At 35.7% G+C, this 17,500-nt stretch overlaps 2 protein-coding genes across 3 annotated transcripts in view; one reads left to right on the top strand and one right to left on the bottom strand.

Moving 5' to 3' along the window:
* Positions 1–17,500, top strand: part of dock1 (dedicator of cytokinesis 1) — a 927,369-nt gene that overhangs the window by 79,414 nt on the left and 830,455 nt on the right. For both annotated transcript variants that reach the window (XM_056470102.1, XM_056470100.1), the window contains exons 7-10: positions 5,307–5,442; positions 8,419–8,576; positions 10,865–10,946; positions 15,532–15,667. In XM_056470102.1, the coding sequence (XP_056326077.1) occupies positions 5,307–5,442; positions 8,419–8,576; positions 10,865–10,946; positions 15,532–15,667 (512 nt within the window). The remainder of the gene's footprint in view (positions 1–5,306; positions 5,443–8,418; positions 8,577–10,864; positions 10,947–15,531; positions 15,668–17,500) is intronic.
* The window catches only part of LOC130238984 (disintegrin and metalloproteinase domain-containing protein 12), a 541,789-nt gene that overhangs the window by 340,958 nt on the left and 183,331 nt on the right, over positions 1–17,500 (bottom strand). The gene's annotated exons all lie outside the window — the stretch shown is intronic.

Below are 17,500 nucleotides of genomic sequence, written 5' to 3'. Positions count from 1 at the left end.
AGCTTTCTGGCATGAGTATCCATCTTGTTTTGCATTATAGGAGTAAGCTATGTTTTTGAATGCGTGAGACTTATTGTTCAGTAGGAGATGTAAGTACAGAACTAGAAGAATAAAGTCACTTGAAGACTGAGGCATGGGGAAAAAAACATTATTTTAATCATTCATTTACCTTTAGCTTAATCTCTTATTTATGAGGTTTCAGCATAGGGAATGAACTGCCTGCTATTCCAGCATATGTTTAAGCAAGCAGCATCATCAAGCAACTACTGAATGCTTAGTGGTTGGCCGGTGGTGTGCAGGAGTTACACTTCTTACTAAGCCACACTTGCATGCTATTTCAGACTGAATATTCAGAGTAGAGGTAAACCAGGGGTCTCAAACTCAATTTATCTGAGGGCCACTGGAGGCAGAGTCTGGGTGAGGCTGGGCCGCATCAGGTTTTCCACAAGAAATTAATTATTAATTTTTAATTTGTTTATTTTTTTCATCTTATTTTGTCTTAAAAATTAAAAATAAAGAGATTTGAGAAGATTAGATTTATTTTTTTAACAAAATAAAATGGAAAAAATAAACAAAATAAAATAAGAAAATAAATCATTAAGTAATAATAATAATAATATTAATAATAATAATAATAATAATAATAAATCTATTATTGTTATCCGCTGTGCTGTTGTTACTGGACAAAGAAGCAACACTGTGTCATTTGTTTTGACTTTTACATCATATCCTCCTGAGACCCCGCCCATTGACTTGTGTCCTCTGTAGTGGACATTGTGTTTTCATGAATTTTCTTTGAATCTTTTGAGCTTCTCTGTCAAGTCCTGTTGTACTGTTCAGAGGACATCCTGGACTTTCTAGTGATATGTCATTTGATTGGCTGGCATGCTAGGAACAACTTCTTACACTGCATCCAAAATGGCTGACATATAAAAAAAAGCACATTTTATAGGAATGAGAGAGGCATGTAAAATTTAGCTTTTTAAATGTTTTTTACTATTATTATTACATATATATTTGTTTATTAAAGTGTCAGAAACAATACATTTAGCTTTCAAAGCTGTTAACTTGTTTGTGTTTCAAAATATCATGCTTTTTTAAATGTCCACTATAGGGGACACGAGGACCATCTTAATGTAATTAATGACTGCATATTGTGCGGGGCAGAACTGAAGCAGAGAGGATTCTTTATAAAATAGTTGAGGGAGACTCTGATTTAGAGTCTGACAATCAGACAATTAGAGACAATTAGAGAATGACCATCAGTTTTAAATCACTTTTATGTTAAATTAGTTTTGGATTAAGATCTTCTTTTTGTTTTGTTTTATGAGTTCGGCTCTCTTTCAGATTAAACTGTTTCAGGAATTTTAATACAAAAGGAAAAAATGGCTTTTGTTTTTGTTACATTAATATTGGATTATTATCCCTTTACAGGCAAATCCTGGACAGTTTTGTTGTCTGAGTTTGGCTGTCATTTCGAACTAAAGGCCCGTTTCCACTGAGTGGTACGGTTCGGTTTGGTACGCTTTTATGGCCGTTTCCACTGTCAAAAAGCGTACCGAACTGTACCACTTTTTCGGCACCGTTTCGAAAAGGGTACCAAACACGAAAAAGGGTACCAAAAGGCGGAGCCACACGCGCAGCTGAACGCTATTGGTTTACAGAGACACGTCATTCGCTTACGCAACAAGCCAGAATGAAAACAAAAAACCCGTCATGTTTAAAATACACGCACAGCCGACGAGCCGAGAGATTACAGTGGATTTATACATACATATAATAACAAGCCATGGTCGACCTGGGCTCAAACAAACCTTATTGTCATCTTGATCAACAGCCACAAAGCCAAAAAGAAGAGCAGATTTACCCTGTGCCCCGTAGTTTTTTACGAGCCAGTCTGAGGCGCGAGCGGTTTCGCTTTCTTGCTAGCGCTCGCGCGCGTCTAACATTATATCTGAAATAACAAACTTCTTGAGCTGATGATAATAACCTGCGCTTGATTATTGATGTGCTTTTGAAACCCGATCCTGTCAGACACTGACAAACGCGAGAGTGAAGCGTGAAGAAACCAAATAGAAGCCGGAAAAAAAGGAGCACATTATTATTCAGCAAACATGAACAAAATGCCATGTATAACTAACTTATTATCTTCACATTTTTGGACTAATATGAACTCAGAATGACTGAATTACTCTCTAACAGAGGCTACATGTGCTGCTGAAGATTATAGACACAGATGAGAGGTTTTCACTGACTGTAGGCTATATTTTGTCCTGTTTTTGAACCTAAATACGGACGAAATATCTGCTATATGTAGTTCTTCTGTAGTTGATAACATATCGGAGACTGTAAGGGGCTGTATGTGTTTATATATGTTCATTTATTTAGTTATTTAATATAATTACAGACGTTACAGTCATTGATCTGCAGTTATAATCAACTCATGTTTATTGAAAAGTTAGTAATAAACATTTCTACACAAGTATTTATGTGTATGAAGCATCTGTTTTGTGAGCAGTGCTTTTCATATGATATGTAAGTGACCCATACATCTTTATTGTAGACATTTCCTCGAGCTAGAATGACGTCGACTGAAACTTTCTGTCGTACATCACACCCACCAAAAGGGTACCCTTGTTAGTGGAAACGCAAGCTTGATAAAGGTGACCCGTACCAAACCGTACCGTACCAGTCAGTGGAAACGAGCCCTAAAATGGTCCTGTGGTCCACTACAGTGGACATGCTGTAAAATTAGAAATAAAAACAAAATGTAAAAACTCTAAATTGTATTTTTTTATTTATTTATTTATTTTTTTTTTAACACAAAGGATGAAGGATAAAAGATTTCTTCGGGTCTCAGGAGGATATAGAAATAAATGTAATGTTCATTGTCTGAGGCAATGCAAATACAATGTAGGTAGAGCGACGCAAATGACCCACAAATAATGGTGAGGATCTATAATTGGTCCGGGTTACATGGGACTCTTATTGCGGATGGACAGGTGTTGATGTGTGACTGCTCCACTGACTTACTTTTCTGCTATATAACCCACCATGATTGGTGGGTTTGTTCAGCTCCATACAAAACTGTAACGTGCCATCTATACACTATTAAACTCGCGGGGCGCACTAACATTACACTTTTAAATTCAGGCAGGGGCTACAAACTATCATCTCACAGGCCGCGAGAAAATAAAAAGACCACAACAAAATATGAACCATTCAATACAATTGGATGATAAAATTAACAAAAATAATCAATCTATTATAATAAAAATAATATAGTAAAATACAAGTTATAACAGCTACAATTTAGTCAAGGTGATATTGATTGTAATTTGCTTTGGATAATGCGGTCTACTACATGGTTAAATGTAAAATATAGATGGATCTGCTCATGTTATATAATAAAAAAGGTGACTGTGCCTACAATACCCCTGGCAAAATTCACATCAATGCTCTTCTGTGAACGGTATGCTAGCTTCAGCTTTTGGTTTTGAATTGATAAGAACCCTTCAAGGCCATTTAATGACAGGGATGAGTTTATTTTGCATATCTCATGAAGCGGAGTGTTTTTATCCTCCTGTTGACTTTAATATTCAGCTATATAGAAATTGAATCACTGTGGTCAAAACGGTCACAGTGACACAAATGCAGCTCTCACTTCTCAAATCAAGTCTCCATCTATTCACTGAGTGAAAGGATTTATTTTTAAAGAAAGAAAGAAGCCAGTTCAGTTGAGAAGCCAGGATGTTAAGAACACTTACCAAGGCACCAGATTAAACTTCCTAGTAACCACTTGGCTACTGCATGGCAAAACATCATGGAAGTGACTTTTAAGCTACTTCATTTTTGGGGGGAATATTCCATTTGATTCCTTCTCTGGGTGGCAGTGCGCAACCTTATAGATGGGTTGAGGAGCTCTGTCACCTGGGAGGAGCTTTGAATAGAGCCGCTGTTCCAGATGCCTCCTGGACGCCTACCTAGGGAGGTGTTCCAGGCATGTCCCACCAGGAGGAGGCCTCGGGGTGGACACGCTGGAGGGACCATGTCTCTTGGCTGGCCTTGGAACGCATCTGGATTCCCCTGGAGGAGCTGGAGGAAGTGTCTGGGGTTCCCTCCTGAACCTGTTGACCCTGCGACCTGGCCCCGAATAAGCGGAGGAAAAAGAAATGAAATAAATTAAATATTTCTTGAAAACGTACTAAATGTCACAACTACTGATACACTCTTGAAAACATCTGGCAACACCTTTGCAACAAGAATGTATATCCACATCCTAGTAACTAAATGACAACACTTAACATTGTAGAAGGCTTTACATTTCGTTTCACACATGCTTCTTAAAAAAATGGACACCCTAGTAATTAAACACCCTAGTAACCTTAGCAAAATGCTGAAACCTTTTAGTGCATCTTAGCAACTACATGGCAAAACTCTTGCATTATGCAAGTGAACTTGAAACCAACTAGCAATTAGAATGAACACCCTGGTAACGACAGAGCAACTGCACGACAACACTTAAACAACATGGAAGTGACTTTTAAATCATGTGTCCCTTATATTTTCTTGGAAACCTGGCACCTGGCAACACCTTATCAACAAGGATGTACATCCTAGTACATCCGTCTTTCGGATAAGACGTTAAACTGAGGTCCAGACTCTCTGTGGTCATTAAAAATCCAGATAAACATGCTGATTTGCATTATCACTGGTGGCAAGTAATGCTTGAAATATAAACGTCATGTCTGTTGTCCTAAGATGCATCAATTATGTCAGGTTTCCACATTTTCTTGTGCTTGAATGTGTTTGAATGCCCCCCTATGAATTGTCAGTCACTGAAATGGCCCCCTGCCAATTTGAGTTTGAGACCACTGATGTAGAGCATCTTAGCAAGTGCATGGAAAAACACTTGCATTGTGATAGTCAGCTTGAAACCACCTAGCAGCTACATTGAACACTAGTAACCACATTGCAAAATGCTGAACCTATTTATTGCACAGAAGTAACCGCATAGCTATACTATTGTATTACGGTAGTGACATTTACTTTGTGACACTAATATTTCAGAATACTACTCATACAGAATACTATATATATATATATATATATATATATACACACATTTGACTTCTTTTTCCCTGAGACCCCATTTCCAGCGCACCAATGTTATCAGCAACTTCTATGTATTCATTTTTGAAGGTGTAGTCATGCATTAGTACAACACTAACCACCTTTTCTCGTCTCTTTCAGCCAGCCATTTTATAGCATCTCAAACCCTGCCTTTTATTCTGTGTGCTTGGCAGGTATTTAGACCTGGATCTGGTGGTGAGAGATAAAGATGGGAATATTCTGGATCCCGACCTCACTAGCACCGTCAATCTGTTCAAAGCGCATGAAACCGCGTCCAAGCAGATTGAAGCTCGCATCCAAGAAGAGAAGGTAAACGATATTACACCCTTTCATCCATTATGGCTGTAATATCAACACGCTGCCCCCCCCCCCCCCCCACCCTGCAGCCCGTGGTTCATTTAGATTGAGAGATTTGAATGTGTTTGTTGTGTGTTATTGGATTGCGCATTTGAAAGGCCTGAGAATAGTTGGCGAATTCCCGTCAGCCTTATGCTCTGCAGTGTTTTTCTCTCACCGCTGCCAGCTGAACACCTTCAATTATAATGTTTATTTCAAATGTATGTGTAGATGTGTCGAGCACAACCACTGAACCACAAGAAAAGTCCCTGACCACAGCTGTCAAACCTATCTGTTACACGTGTGTATGTGTGAAAGGTTAAACGGGGAACAGAGAGCATGAGCGTAAACCATCTCACTTCCCATCTCGCTGTAGTCTCAGAGTGGCTAAGTACTAAACAAAAGCTTTATTATTTAACCCGCCTATGAGATTTAACACATGAATAGTAATGCTTAAAGCAAACGATAAAATGGATCCAAAATGTAAAATATACAAAAATAAATTCATATTAAAGGTATGGTCCACCCCAAAATGAAAATTGACTCACTATTTACTCACCTTCAGGTGGTTCCAAACCTTTATACGTTTCTTTTTTCCAGTTGAACACTAAAGGAGATATTTTGGAGAACGTTAGAAACATGTAACTGTAAACCCCACTGGTGAGGCGAGTCTTTGTAGGTCAGTCCTACACTACCCAACCTGCTCTGAGCTGGGATCGAACTGACGATACTTTGTATTGGAGTCAGTTGCTCAAACAAGGAGGCTAAAGAACATGGCTTCTAGCTGGCCTCCGTTACAAACCATTGACATCTATAATAGAAAAAACCAAAACAAAAGGTGGCTTCAAACCACCTTTTCTTTTTTCCTGTTGAACACTAAAGGATATCTATTGGAAAACATTAGAAACATGTCACTGTAACCCTTCCGGTCCTACACTACCCAACCCGCTGTGAGCTGGGATCAAACCAGAAATTCTTTGTATATGAGTCAGTTGCTCTAACAAGGAGGATACAGCCCATGGCCTCTAGTGTCTGTCACTAAAGCACCTCTTAAAGGTCAGAGGAGTGAGGTTTACCTGCACCGCACTTTATTAGCTGGCCTTAGTTACACTCTTCCTCCTATACCTCACTCCCATCTGGGTCACAGCACTAATATAACCCAGACGGTCCTACACTAACCAACCTGCTCTGAGCTGGGATAGAACCGGCGATTCTTTGTATGGGAGTCGGTTGCTCTAACATGGAGGGAACACACCATGTTCTCTAGTGTCCGAGTGAGGTTTATCTGCACCGCACTTCACTAGCTGGCCTCCTTTACACTCATCCCCCCCACCTCACTCCCATCTGGGTCATGGCATCAATGTAACCCAGTCTGTCCTACACTACCCAACCTGCTTTGAGCTGGGATCGAACCGATGATTCTTTGTATGGGAGTCGGTTGCTCTAACAAGGAGGCTAAAGAACATGGCTTGTAGCTGGCCTTAGTTACATAACCTATAATAGGAAAAACACACAGGAGATAATTTAACAAAAGTGATTTTATATACCTGGTAATTATATGCAATGCAATTCAAAACTATAATGTTTAAAATAACTGTATGAAAGTAAAATAGCTAATTATGGGGTGAAATTGCATTCAGTCGTCCTTCAGCACAATATTTTTATGTAAAAGTTAAACTCTGCCTAGTCAATTATTCTGAATAAGTAAAGAATAAGTAAAAATATTATATTATTTAATTCTATCAGAAGACAGACAAGATATTTTAGCATATAAACACTGATTGACATTTTTGTGTGTATCTTCTATTGCCTGCATCATGGTAAAAATGCATCGTATTTGTTTTCCCTGGTAGTATTGTGTATATACATTCAAAATTATTTGACATTATTTATTAGATATTTATATATTTATTATACATTTTTTGTTTTATATTATTCATACAGTGTTTATTTTGAACACTTTATTTAAAATGATATATTTTACTACATTCTAGAAAAACCTAATGGTTAAATGACATGCTAACTTTATAAAAAAAATTATATAGAAGTATTTTCTTAAATCTTTGTAATCTCAAGCTTTTTTATTTTTTATTGTATTTATTTTATTTTTAAAAATTAATTTCTTTTAAAAAAAATTATTATATTTTATTATTTTAATGTAATTTTTATTTTTTATATTTTTTTATTTTATTTATATTATTTCTTTATTCAATTAACTTTTTTATTTAAACAAATTTTTTATTATTTATAAAAAAAAAAAATATTTACTTTTTTGTTTTGCATTAAAATGTTTTCACATAAACCCTCACTCATTCTTTTATACAATCTCTGAGCTTAATTTCCAGTTGACCTGTTCACTTCAGATGCTGTTGAACTGCTGTACTGCTTTTAGATGAGTCACCGTTTATTCACCATGTTTTCAACCCAGCAGTGAGAAGAGTTTTCATTTAACATCCTTATTTATCCAAGGAAATCTTCACACAAGAATAAAGTTGTCATCATTTACTCTCCCAACCCTGTATGACAGTGGTGCTCAACGCTGTTCCTGGAGAAGTTCAGCTCAAACCCTGATCAAACACATCTGAACCAATTAATTAGGACCTGAACAGCACTTGATAATTACAGGCACGTGTGTTTGATATGGGTTGCAACTGAAATCTGCAGGAAGGTCGATCCCCAGGAACAGGGTTGGTCACCCCTGCTGTATGACAAGTAGAATTTCTGAAAATACTACTGGTGATTGGTGACCTACCTTTCTAGGTGACTCTACCCAGATGTTTTCATCAATTTTAGCACATATACAATCTGTATGTCCTGAAATAAAGTAATATAAGGACTCTGTAGTAAGTCTTGTTGACCTTTGAAGACATTTAAATACCAATTGTGTGCTCCAGATGCTATACATGTAATGTGCTTGGGTTTGTTTTATTTACATTTTTTTATTTTTAGTCTCAGAAGCAGAACTTGGATCTGAGCAGGCTGGCGAAGTTTGCCTCAACACCCTCATTCGCTCTGTTCGTCACGCTCAAAAATGTCGTCTGCAAAATCGGAGAAGATGCTGAAGTGCTGATGTCACTTTATGACCCCATTGAGTCCAAGTTTATCAGGTCAGTGGTGCACACATGGACTTAAATGAGCATGCATGTCAAATCAGTCATTCATTCATGTTTGGTTTAGTTTTTTTTTTTGTCTGATTGAAACAAAACCAATGCAAAAAGCTTCTCTGGAAAGGCAATATCTATATCCCTCTTGAGTTATTAGCCCCCCTGTATATATTTTTCCCTATTTTCTGTTTAACGGTAAGATCTTTTTTCAATGCATTTTTAAACGTGATAGTTTTCATAACCCATTTCTTATAACTGAGTTATTTTATCTTTGTTATAATATTATACTTAATATTCAGAGATGTATAAAGTACTACAGACCCAGACTTAAGTAAAAGCACAAGTGCTCTATCAATAAAGTGACCTGAGTAGAAGTTGAAGTGCTCTTTAAGCACCATACTTCAGTGGAAGTACTAAAGTATTCAACATTTTTTGTACTTAAGTATTGCAAGCAGTTTATTTCAAAATTTACTACTCAAGTACTGAAAGTAAAAGTACAAGTGTTGTGTAATGTAGTTATTAAATAAAGCAGTCAAAAGACATCATATTGTTTTGTTTATTTTAAATCTCTTTTTTGGGGGCACGTCATTAAGCAGAACAAAAGAAACATGGCTTACGATACTGTTTTTCTCTCGCGTTTAAATCACAGATCTGACAGATTATAACAGCTTTAACACACACCTTTCAAAGTTGTGTCACAAAAACACTCCGTAATCCACTCAAAACGCTATTGAAACCCATTTTTTGGAGCACAAATTACCTGTTGTAAACGCTGTAAACGGAAGTTCTAAACATTCTACCAGAAGACGCTGGTCACTAAGGCACCTAGTACGGGTGTATATATATATATATATATATATATATAGAATAGATATAGATGTGTATGTATGTATATATGTGTGTATGTATGTGTATGTGTATATATATATATATATATATATATATATATATATATATATATATATATATATATATATATATATATAAATAGATATATATATAAATAGAGAGAGAGAGAGAGATGTGTATATCTAATGAGTTTATAATATAGCTAATGAATCAAAGAAACATTGCCTTTCGTTATTTCTTTGCCTACTTTTAAAATTTGTATTGGGTGGGTAACAGTACACCACCTTTTTTTAGGACTACACCCCTGATTCACACGTATAGGTGTTAGAAACCTGCCCAGCTACTGACCACACAACTTTATCAACAAAAGTTTCTTTAAGGAAACAAGATAAGGTTCAATCGTTGAGACCCTGCCCGGTAGTCAGGAAGTGCGTAAACACATTAGGATAAAATGTCTCCAATACTTTGCCTGCTATATTTTTTTAATGAAATTATATAATTAAAAACCAAAGTAACTATTCAGTTATATAGATATCACTGTTAATTTGAAACTAGATTATATCAATTTATGTTTCCATACTAGGCAAGTCAGGGTAATTAAGCAAGTCATTGAATAACAGTGGTTTGTTCTGTAGACAATAAAAAAAAAACTTACATTGGCTAATAATATTGAGAACTGCTTTTATTGTAGCTGAAATAAAACCAACAAGACTTTCTCCAGAAGAAAAAATATTATAGGAAATACTGTGACGAATTTCCAGCTCTGTTAAACATCATTTGGGAAAAATTCACAGGAGGGCAAGTGTATATTTCATGTTTGTAAAAGGACACCAAATAGTTTGATGAGGGTTGGTGCTTTTTTAAACACTTAATCTGATGCCACTGCAGAAAAGAAGATAGATACTATAGTATAGGTCATGATATAGCATAACAGGACAAAAACATGCAAACCGATGCATCTGTCAAGCATTAATTCCAATGATTTGACAAATGGTAAACAGTGTCTTTGTCCAAGGAACCACACTTATCAGAGTGGGATAATTTAAAGGGATAGTTTAGCCTTTAATTGACATTTCCTGTTCATTTACTCACCCACAGGTCATCCAAGATGTAGGTGAGAGTTTGTGATTATTTAGGAGAGTCTCTCAAGATTATTTAGAAGAGTTTGTGACCCAAAACCATGATGGTTCACTTCCTCACTAGTAAATCAACCACATTTGTACCAGTTCCACAATGCTGAATGGATTATATCAGCAGTCTATGATCATGTTGTTATTTTACGATGTGTTCACGGAGAAAAATACATTTAGTACTTTTTTTATTCTTAATTGTCTTGCAGGGCATTAAAGTAGTGTGTTTTTAGTTTTATTATCTAGGGTTAACAGGGTTAAATGTGTTATATTAATGTTATCAATGTCTTTTTTTTTTTGGTTTTCTTGCAGTGAAAATTATCTTGTGCGCTGGTCCAGCTCTGGTTTGGTGAAAGACATCGATCAGCTTCATAACCTACGGGCCGTATTCACAGTACGTATCGTTTTAGCCTTAAGATTTTAAAAAGGATTGTGGAGAGATTATATCATGATCTAATGCAGTCCAGAATGAAACCTGCATCTTTCTTACACCATGTATGCCATAAGAGGCACATCAGTATTATACGACAAGTGGTTTTGTTTTAGAAAGAGTCTAGATTTATTTATCTATTTTAGTGATAGTGTGTGAACTTGTTTGTCTAAATATGTAACTGTGATCAAACTATAAGAAATGCAATTAAATTGACATGCGTATATAATAGCTAATGGAAAAATGAACACCAATTTGACTATATGCAATTGAACAAACAGAAACAGCTGGACGCGATGATGTCAGTAATATGCAAATTGAAGTATGATGTCATCTAGCAACATTTAGCGACTTTCCTAGCAGAGCTTAGCACTTTTCAGTACATTGAAAAGTTGGCAACACTGCTTATTTTATTGATTTAGTTGTGTTTTACAGCCAAATTGTGTTGCTGTGTACAGATAATATCTTGTTGGTGGAATTATATTGCTTCCGAATCAACAGTTTAGCATTTGAAGATGAAATATAACAGCACATCTCTGATTTTGAAAGGCTGGAAATGTAGATTTACTCATTTAATTAACACAAAATGAGCTTCTTGCTTAATATTTTCAGCTGATGTCATGTACAATACATTTTATTTAATGTATTTTCCTGGTTTTGTCTGAATATTTTTATTTATTTATTTTTTTTCATTTTTATATTTGTTACAATTTAATTGATTCATTTATTGTTCTTATTTAATTTTAGAATTGAACTCTGTTTTAAATAGTTTGACAACATTTTTATTAAAAATTAATATATTCCATCTAATATTTGATTTCAGCAGTTGCAGTTAACAACTACGTTTTAGTAGTTTTAGTTAATGATAGCTTGTTTTGTACTAAATGTGTGTGCAATGCTGTACAAATGAGTTCATAAATATGCTAGCAAAATGGCATTTCTTTTTTAAATTGCATATATAAAAGTCTATGTTATGTTTTCTCATAATTGTATTATTTCTAATTGTTAGTTATAGTATTTAAGCTCTTTTAAAATCTCTTTTAAATAAGACAAATGCCAGCTAACTAGGTTTTATTTAGCACAAAGGTAATTTTAGTCCTTGTGCAGAAACATTTTGGTCATCTATGATATTCATCCTAAAATATGCTAGCAAAATAACATGTATTTTTTTATTGCTAATACGCTCGCTGGCCACTTTATTAGGTACACCTTACTAGTCCTGGGTTGGACCCCCTTTTGCCTTTAGAACTGCCTTAATCCTTCGTGGCATAGATTCAACTAGGTACTGGAAATATTCCTCTGAGATTTTGGTTCATATTGACATGATTGCTGCAGATTTGTCAGCTACACATCCATGATGCGAATCTCCACCACATCCCAAAATGTGATCTATTGGATTGAGATCTGGTGACTGTGGAGGCCATTTGAGTACAGTGAACTCATTGTCATGTTCAAGAAACCAGTCTGAGATGATTCACGCTTTATGACACGGTGCGTTATCCTGCTGGAAGTAGCCATCAGAGGATGGAGACACTGTGGTCATAAAGGGATGGACATGGTCAGCAACAGTACTCAGGTAGGCTGTGGCGTTGACACGATGCTCAATTGGTACTAATGAGCCCAAAGTATGCCAAGAAAATGTCCCCCTACACCATTACACCACCACCAGCCTGAACCGCTGAGACAAGGCAGGGTGGATCCATGCTTTCATGTTGTTGATGCTAAATTCTGACCCTATCATCCGAATGTTGCAGCAGAAATTGAGACTCGTCAGATCAGGCAGCATTTCGCCAATCTTCTATTTGCCAATGTTGGTGAGCCTGTGTGAATTGTAGCCTCGGTTTCCTGTTCTTACTCTCCTGACAGGAGTGGCACCCGGTGTGGTCTTCTGTTGCTCTAGCCCATCTGCCTCATGGTTGGGTGTGTTGTGTGTTCAGAGATGCTCTTCTGCAGACCTCGGTTGTACCGAGTGCTTATTTGAGTTACTGTTGCCTTTCTATCAGCTGAAACCAGTCTGGCCATTCTCCTCTGACCTCTGGTATCAACAAGGCATTTGCGCCCACAGAACTGCCGCTCACTAGATATTTTCTCTTTTTCGGACCATCCTTTGCTAACCCTAGAGATGGTTGTGCGTGAAAATCCCAGTAGATCAGCAGTTTCTGAAATACTCAGAGCAGCCCGTCTCGCACCAACAACCAAGCCACGCTCAGTCACTTAAATCACCTTTCTTCTCCATTCTGATGCTTGGTTTGAGCTGCAGCAGATTGTCCTGACCATGTCTACATGCCTAAATGCATTGAGTTGCTGTCATGTGATTGGCTGATTAGATAATTGTGTTACCAAGCAGTTCGAGCGGTGTACCTAATAAAGTGGCCGGTCAGTATTAAAGCCTAATTGCTAATTATAGTCTTTGATCCCCTTTTAAAATTTCTTTTAAATAAGATAAATACCAACTCTGCAGTCAGCTAACTAGGTTTAGCGCAGCGCTAATTTTAGGCCTTGTGCAGAAACCTCTAGGTCATGCACAAAACTCCTGGCATGACCTAATTATTTTAATTCAAACACTCAATTTTCACTACCTGCTGGTTCTTGGAAACACGGTCATGTAAATGAGTCAGTCACGGCTTGATTCCGTTTGTCTCTTCCTGTCTCTCGCTTTGTTCCTTAATGAGTAATCACGGTATTATTGGGTGACACTTTAATTCATGTTCATCAGTCGTGTTGTAGAATTGGTAATTAAAGTGTTGGAGAAAACGGCATCATCATTAATGCTGTAAAGGGTAACGAGCTAACAGTGTTTGGAGGAGCGAGAGGAAGGAAGGAGACGTAATTTGGCTTGAGTTCTTGTGTATGTTTTGTGTGTTCATGGATGTGCGTTGGCGTCTGCTTGGACTTTAACACCAAAAACCAATTTAATGTGCTAGAAAATAGTTATTAAAAACATGAAGTCATATTGGAGGTCACTCACCATCATTAAGGATATTGCTTTGTTTTTAATTGCATTTTCTTTATCTTTAAATATTTAAAACTTTCCTTTTAAAACAAAATGTTATATAAATGCTTTATTTATTATTTTATTGTTATTATTAATTGTTTTTTGTTGATATTTTATTTATTCATTTTTTATATTTTTTTGACTTGTTTTATTTATTATATATATATATATATATATATATATATATATATATATATATATATATATATATATATATATATTTCTTTTTATTTAATTTTATTTGTTTATTTTTTTACTTATATTTTACTTTTTATTTATATTTTTACTCTATTTGATTTTTTTATTTTAATTTATTTATTTTAATTTGTTTGTTTTCAGTTATTTGTTCATTTATATTTATTTTATTTATTGTTTTTATTCATTTATTGTTACTAATTATTTAGTTTTTTAACATTTTCATTTATTTATATTTTTACTTATTACTTGTATTATTTATCTTTGTATTTTTACGCTATTTTTAATTAGTTTATATATTGTTTATTTATTATTATTTTTACTTTATTTTATTTTTATTTACTTTTTTATTTATTTACTTTTTATTTGTTTATATTTTTATTTATTTTTAAATTCATTTATTTTATTTCATTAATTGTTTTTTTTATACTGTTCTCTATATTTTTACTCTACTTATTTATTTTTTATTTACTTTTATTTATTTATGTTTACATTTATTTATTATATCTAATTATTTTTTACTTTTTGAATTCATTTACTTTTTTATATTTGTTATTTATTTATTTATTTAATTTTTTGAATTATTTTTGTATTTTTTACATTTATTTATTTATTTTTTATATATTTTAATATTTTTTTACTTGGTTGATTTATTTATATTATCTATATTTTTATTATATTTTCATTTATTTAAATTTATTTTTTTATTTTTATTTATTTATATTTTTGTTTTTATATATATATATATATATATATATATATATATATATATATATATATATATATATATATATATATATATTTAAAATGCATGCACAAATATTTTACGTAAACCACTACACTGCGCTGTTGTTACTCTGTTGTTTCTCTTGTCTGTATAGATTTTTGTTGATTTTTAATTGCATGCGCTTGTGTTTTGTGTGTTTGCATGTGCATTGTTTTTAATGAGATCGTATGCATTGATGTGTGTGTGGGGGTGATTCTTTGGACCCACACATGAGAACTGGTCTCATTTGCTGGAGGTCATTTCTTTAATGGATATCAGGCTGCTGAGGGTCAGTTTGTTTTCCCAGAATCCTTTGCTTCCAGCACAAACCGCCAGCGGGGAATGAGTTGCTGCCCCCAATCAAAAGCTGCTCGGTACAGTTTACCCTTCACCTGGATGCCATGCTAACAGTCTCTTAGCACCACGGATCAACCACTGCCTTCCTGGATAGTTGCTAAACTAACGAGTTTGAGTTTAGCTTTCTGTTTGTTGTCAGAAACACCTGATGAATTGCTGGTAGAGTGAAAATAATATGTGCTGTTTGTTTGTGCGTCTTTATTTAACTGTGTGGTTGTTTGTGTGTTTCTCTTCAGGATCTGGGGAGTGAAGATCTGAAGAGGGAGAAAATCAGTTTTGTTTGTCAGATCGTTCGAGTGGGCCGAATGGAGCTCAGAGATAACAACACTAAAAAATTAACGTCAGGCCTCCGCAGACCCTTCGGTGTGGCAGGTAGAGCTTTCTGATTTCACACTTAACGGTTGATGCAGAGTTTACAGGGTGACCATAGGAAATTTACATTAATGCATACCGTAGAGGCTGTTATCTAAACTTAGATATAATGCTTTAGTAACCAAATAGCTACACCCTGGCAACCACCTAGTAACATTATTCCACCCATACAGCTTTAGTAAGCAAATAGCAATGCCCTGACAGTGACCTAGTGACATTAATTCAATCACAATGTTTTAGTAACTAAAAAGCAACACTCTGTCAACCAATGAGTAACAATCTACCCATAATGCTTTAGCAACCAAAAGGAAATGCCCTGGCAACCACCTAGTAACATTAATTCACCCACAATGCTTTAGCAACCAAATATCAACATACTAGCAACCACCTACTGTAGTAACATTAATCCATCCATAATTCTTTAGCAACCGAATAACAACACCCTTGCAACCACCCAATGACATTAATCCAACCACAATGCCTTAGCAACCAAAAAACAATGCCCTGGCAACCACCTTGGAACATTAATCCATCCGTAATGCTTTAGCAACTAAATAGCAACACCCTGGCAACCGCTTCTAATTTTTTGGCAACCAAAGAGCAATGCCCTGGCAACCACCTAGTAACATTAATCCATCCATAATGCTTTAGCAACCAAAAAACAATGCCCTGGCAACCAAGTAACCTTAATCCACCCACTATGTTTTAGCAACCAAAAAACAACATCCTTGCAACCACTTATAATGCTTTATCAACCAAAAAACAATGCCCTTGCAACCACTTAGTGACATTAATCATAATGCTATACTTTAGCAACCACATAGTAATGCCTTGACAACCACCTAGTGACCACAATGCTTTAGCAATCAAATATCAACATACTAGCAACCACCTAGTAACATTAATCCATCCATAATTCTTTAGCAACCGAATAACAACACCCTTTCAACCACCTAATGACATTAATCCAACCACAATGCCTTAGCAACCAAAAAACAATGCCCTGGCAACCACCTTGGAACATTAATCCATTCGTAATGCTTTAGCAACCAAATAGCAACACCCTGGCAACCACTTCTAATTCTTTGGCAACCAAAGAGCAATGCCCTGGCAACCACCTAGTAACATTAGTCCATCCATAATGCTTTATCAACCAAAAAACAATGCCCTGGCAACCACTTAGTGACATTAATTATAATGCTATACTTTAGCAACCACATAGCAATGCCTTGACAACCACCTAGTGACCACAATGCTTCAGCAACCAAATAGCAATGCCCAGACAACCACCTTGTAACATTAATCCACCCATAATGCTTTATCAACCAAATAGCAACACCCTGCCAACCACTCAAAGCTTTGGCAGCCAAATATCACCCTGGAAAACACCTCGTAACATTATTCTTCCTACAATGTGGTGGAAAGAGTACAGAAAAATCATACTCTAGTAAAAGTACCAATACTTGCCCAAAAATGTAATGCAAGTATCTGTAGTATATATTACTCAAAGGAGGAGTAAAAAGTAGCTCTTTTTAAAGTACTCGAGTAGTGATTAGTGAGTATTACGATGTGAACGGCTCTTGCGTTTACATGCAATTTGTGCACGGATGTGTAAACATAACATCCTGTAGTGCAGTAGTAATTGTTTAAGGGCTTTTCAAGAGTTCACACTTAGCTGATAATCAATTAAGCGTATTTGGCATGCTGCTCCGGGAGAGAGCCCTGAGCTCGTAATATCCTCGAGCCCGGGGCTCCCTCCCGTTAGAAGGGCGAGAGGGGAGTTCGAGCTCAGGTAGGTCTCGAGAACTCCACTGCTTGTTGCCGCGTGAGAAC

This window comes from Danio aesculapii, chromosome 12 (genome assembly GCF_903798145.1).
Source record: "Danio aesculapii chromosome 12, fDanAes4.1, whole genome shotgun sequence".
Taxonomy (NCBI): Eukaryota; Metazoa; Chordata; class Actinopteri; order Cypriniformes; family Danionidae; genus Danio; species Danio aesculapii.
The sequence above is the reverse complement of the archived record's forward strand: the minus strand, read 5'-3'. Positions and strand labels throughout refer to the sequence as shown.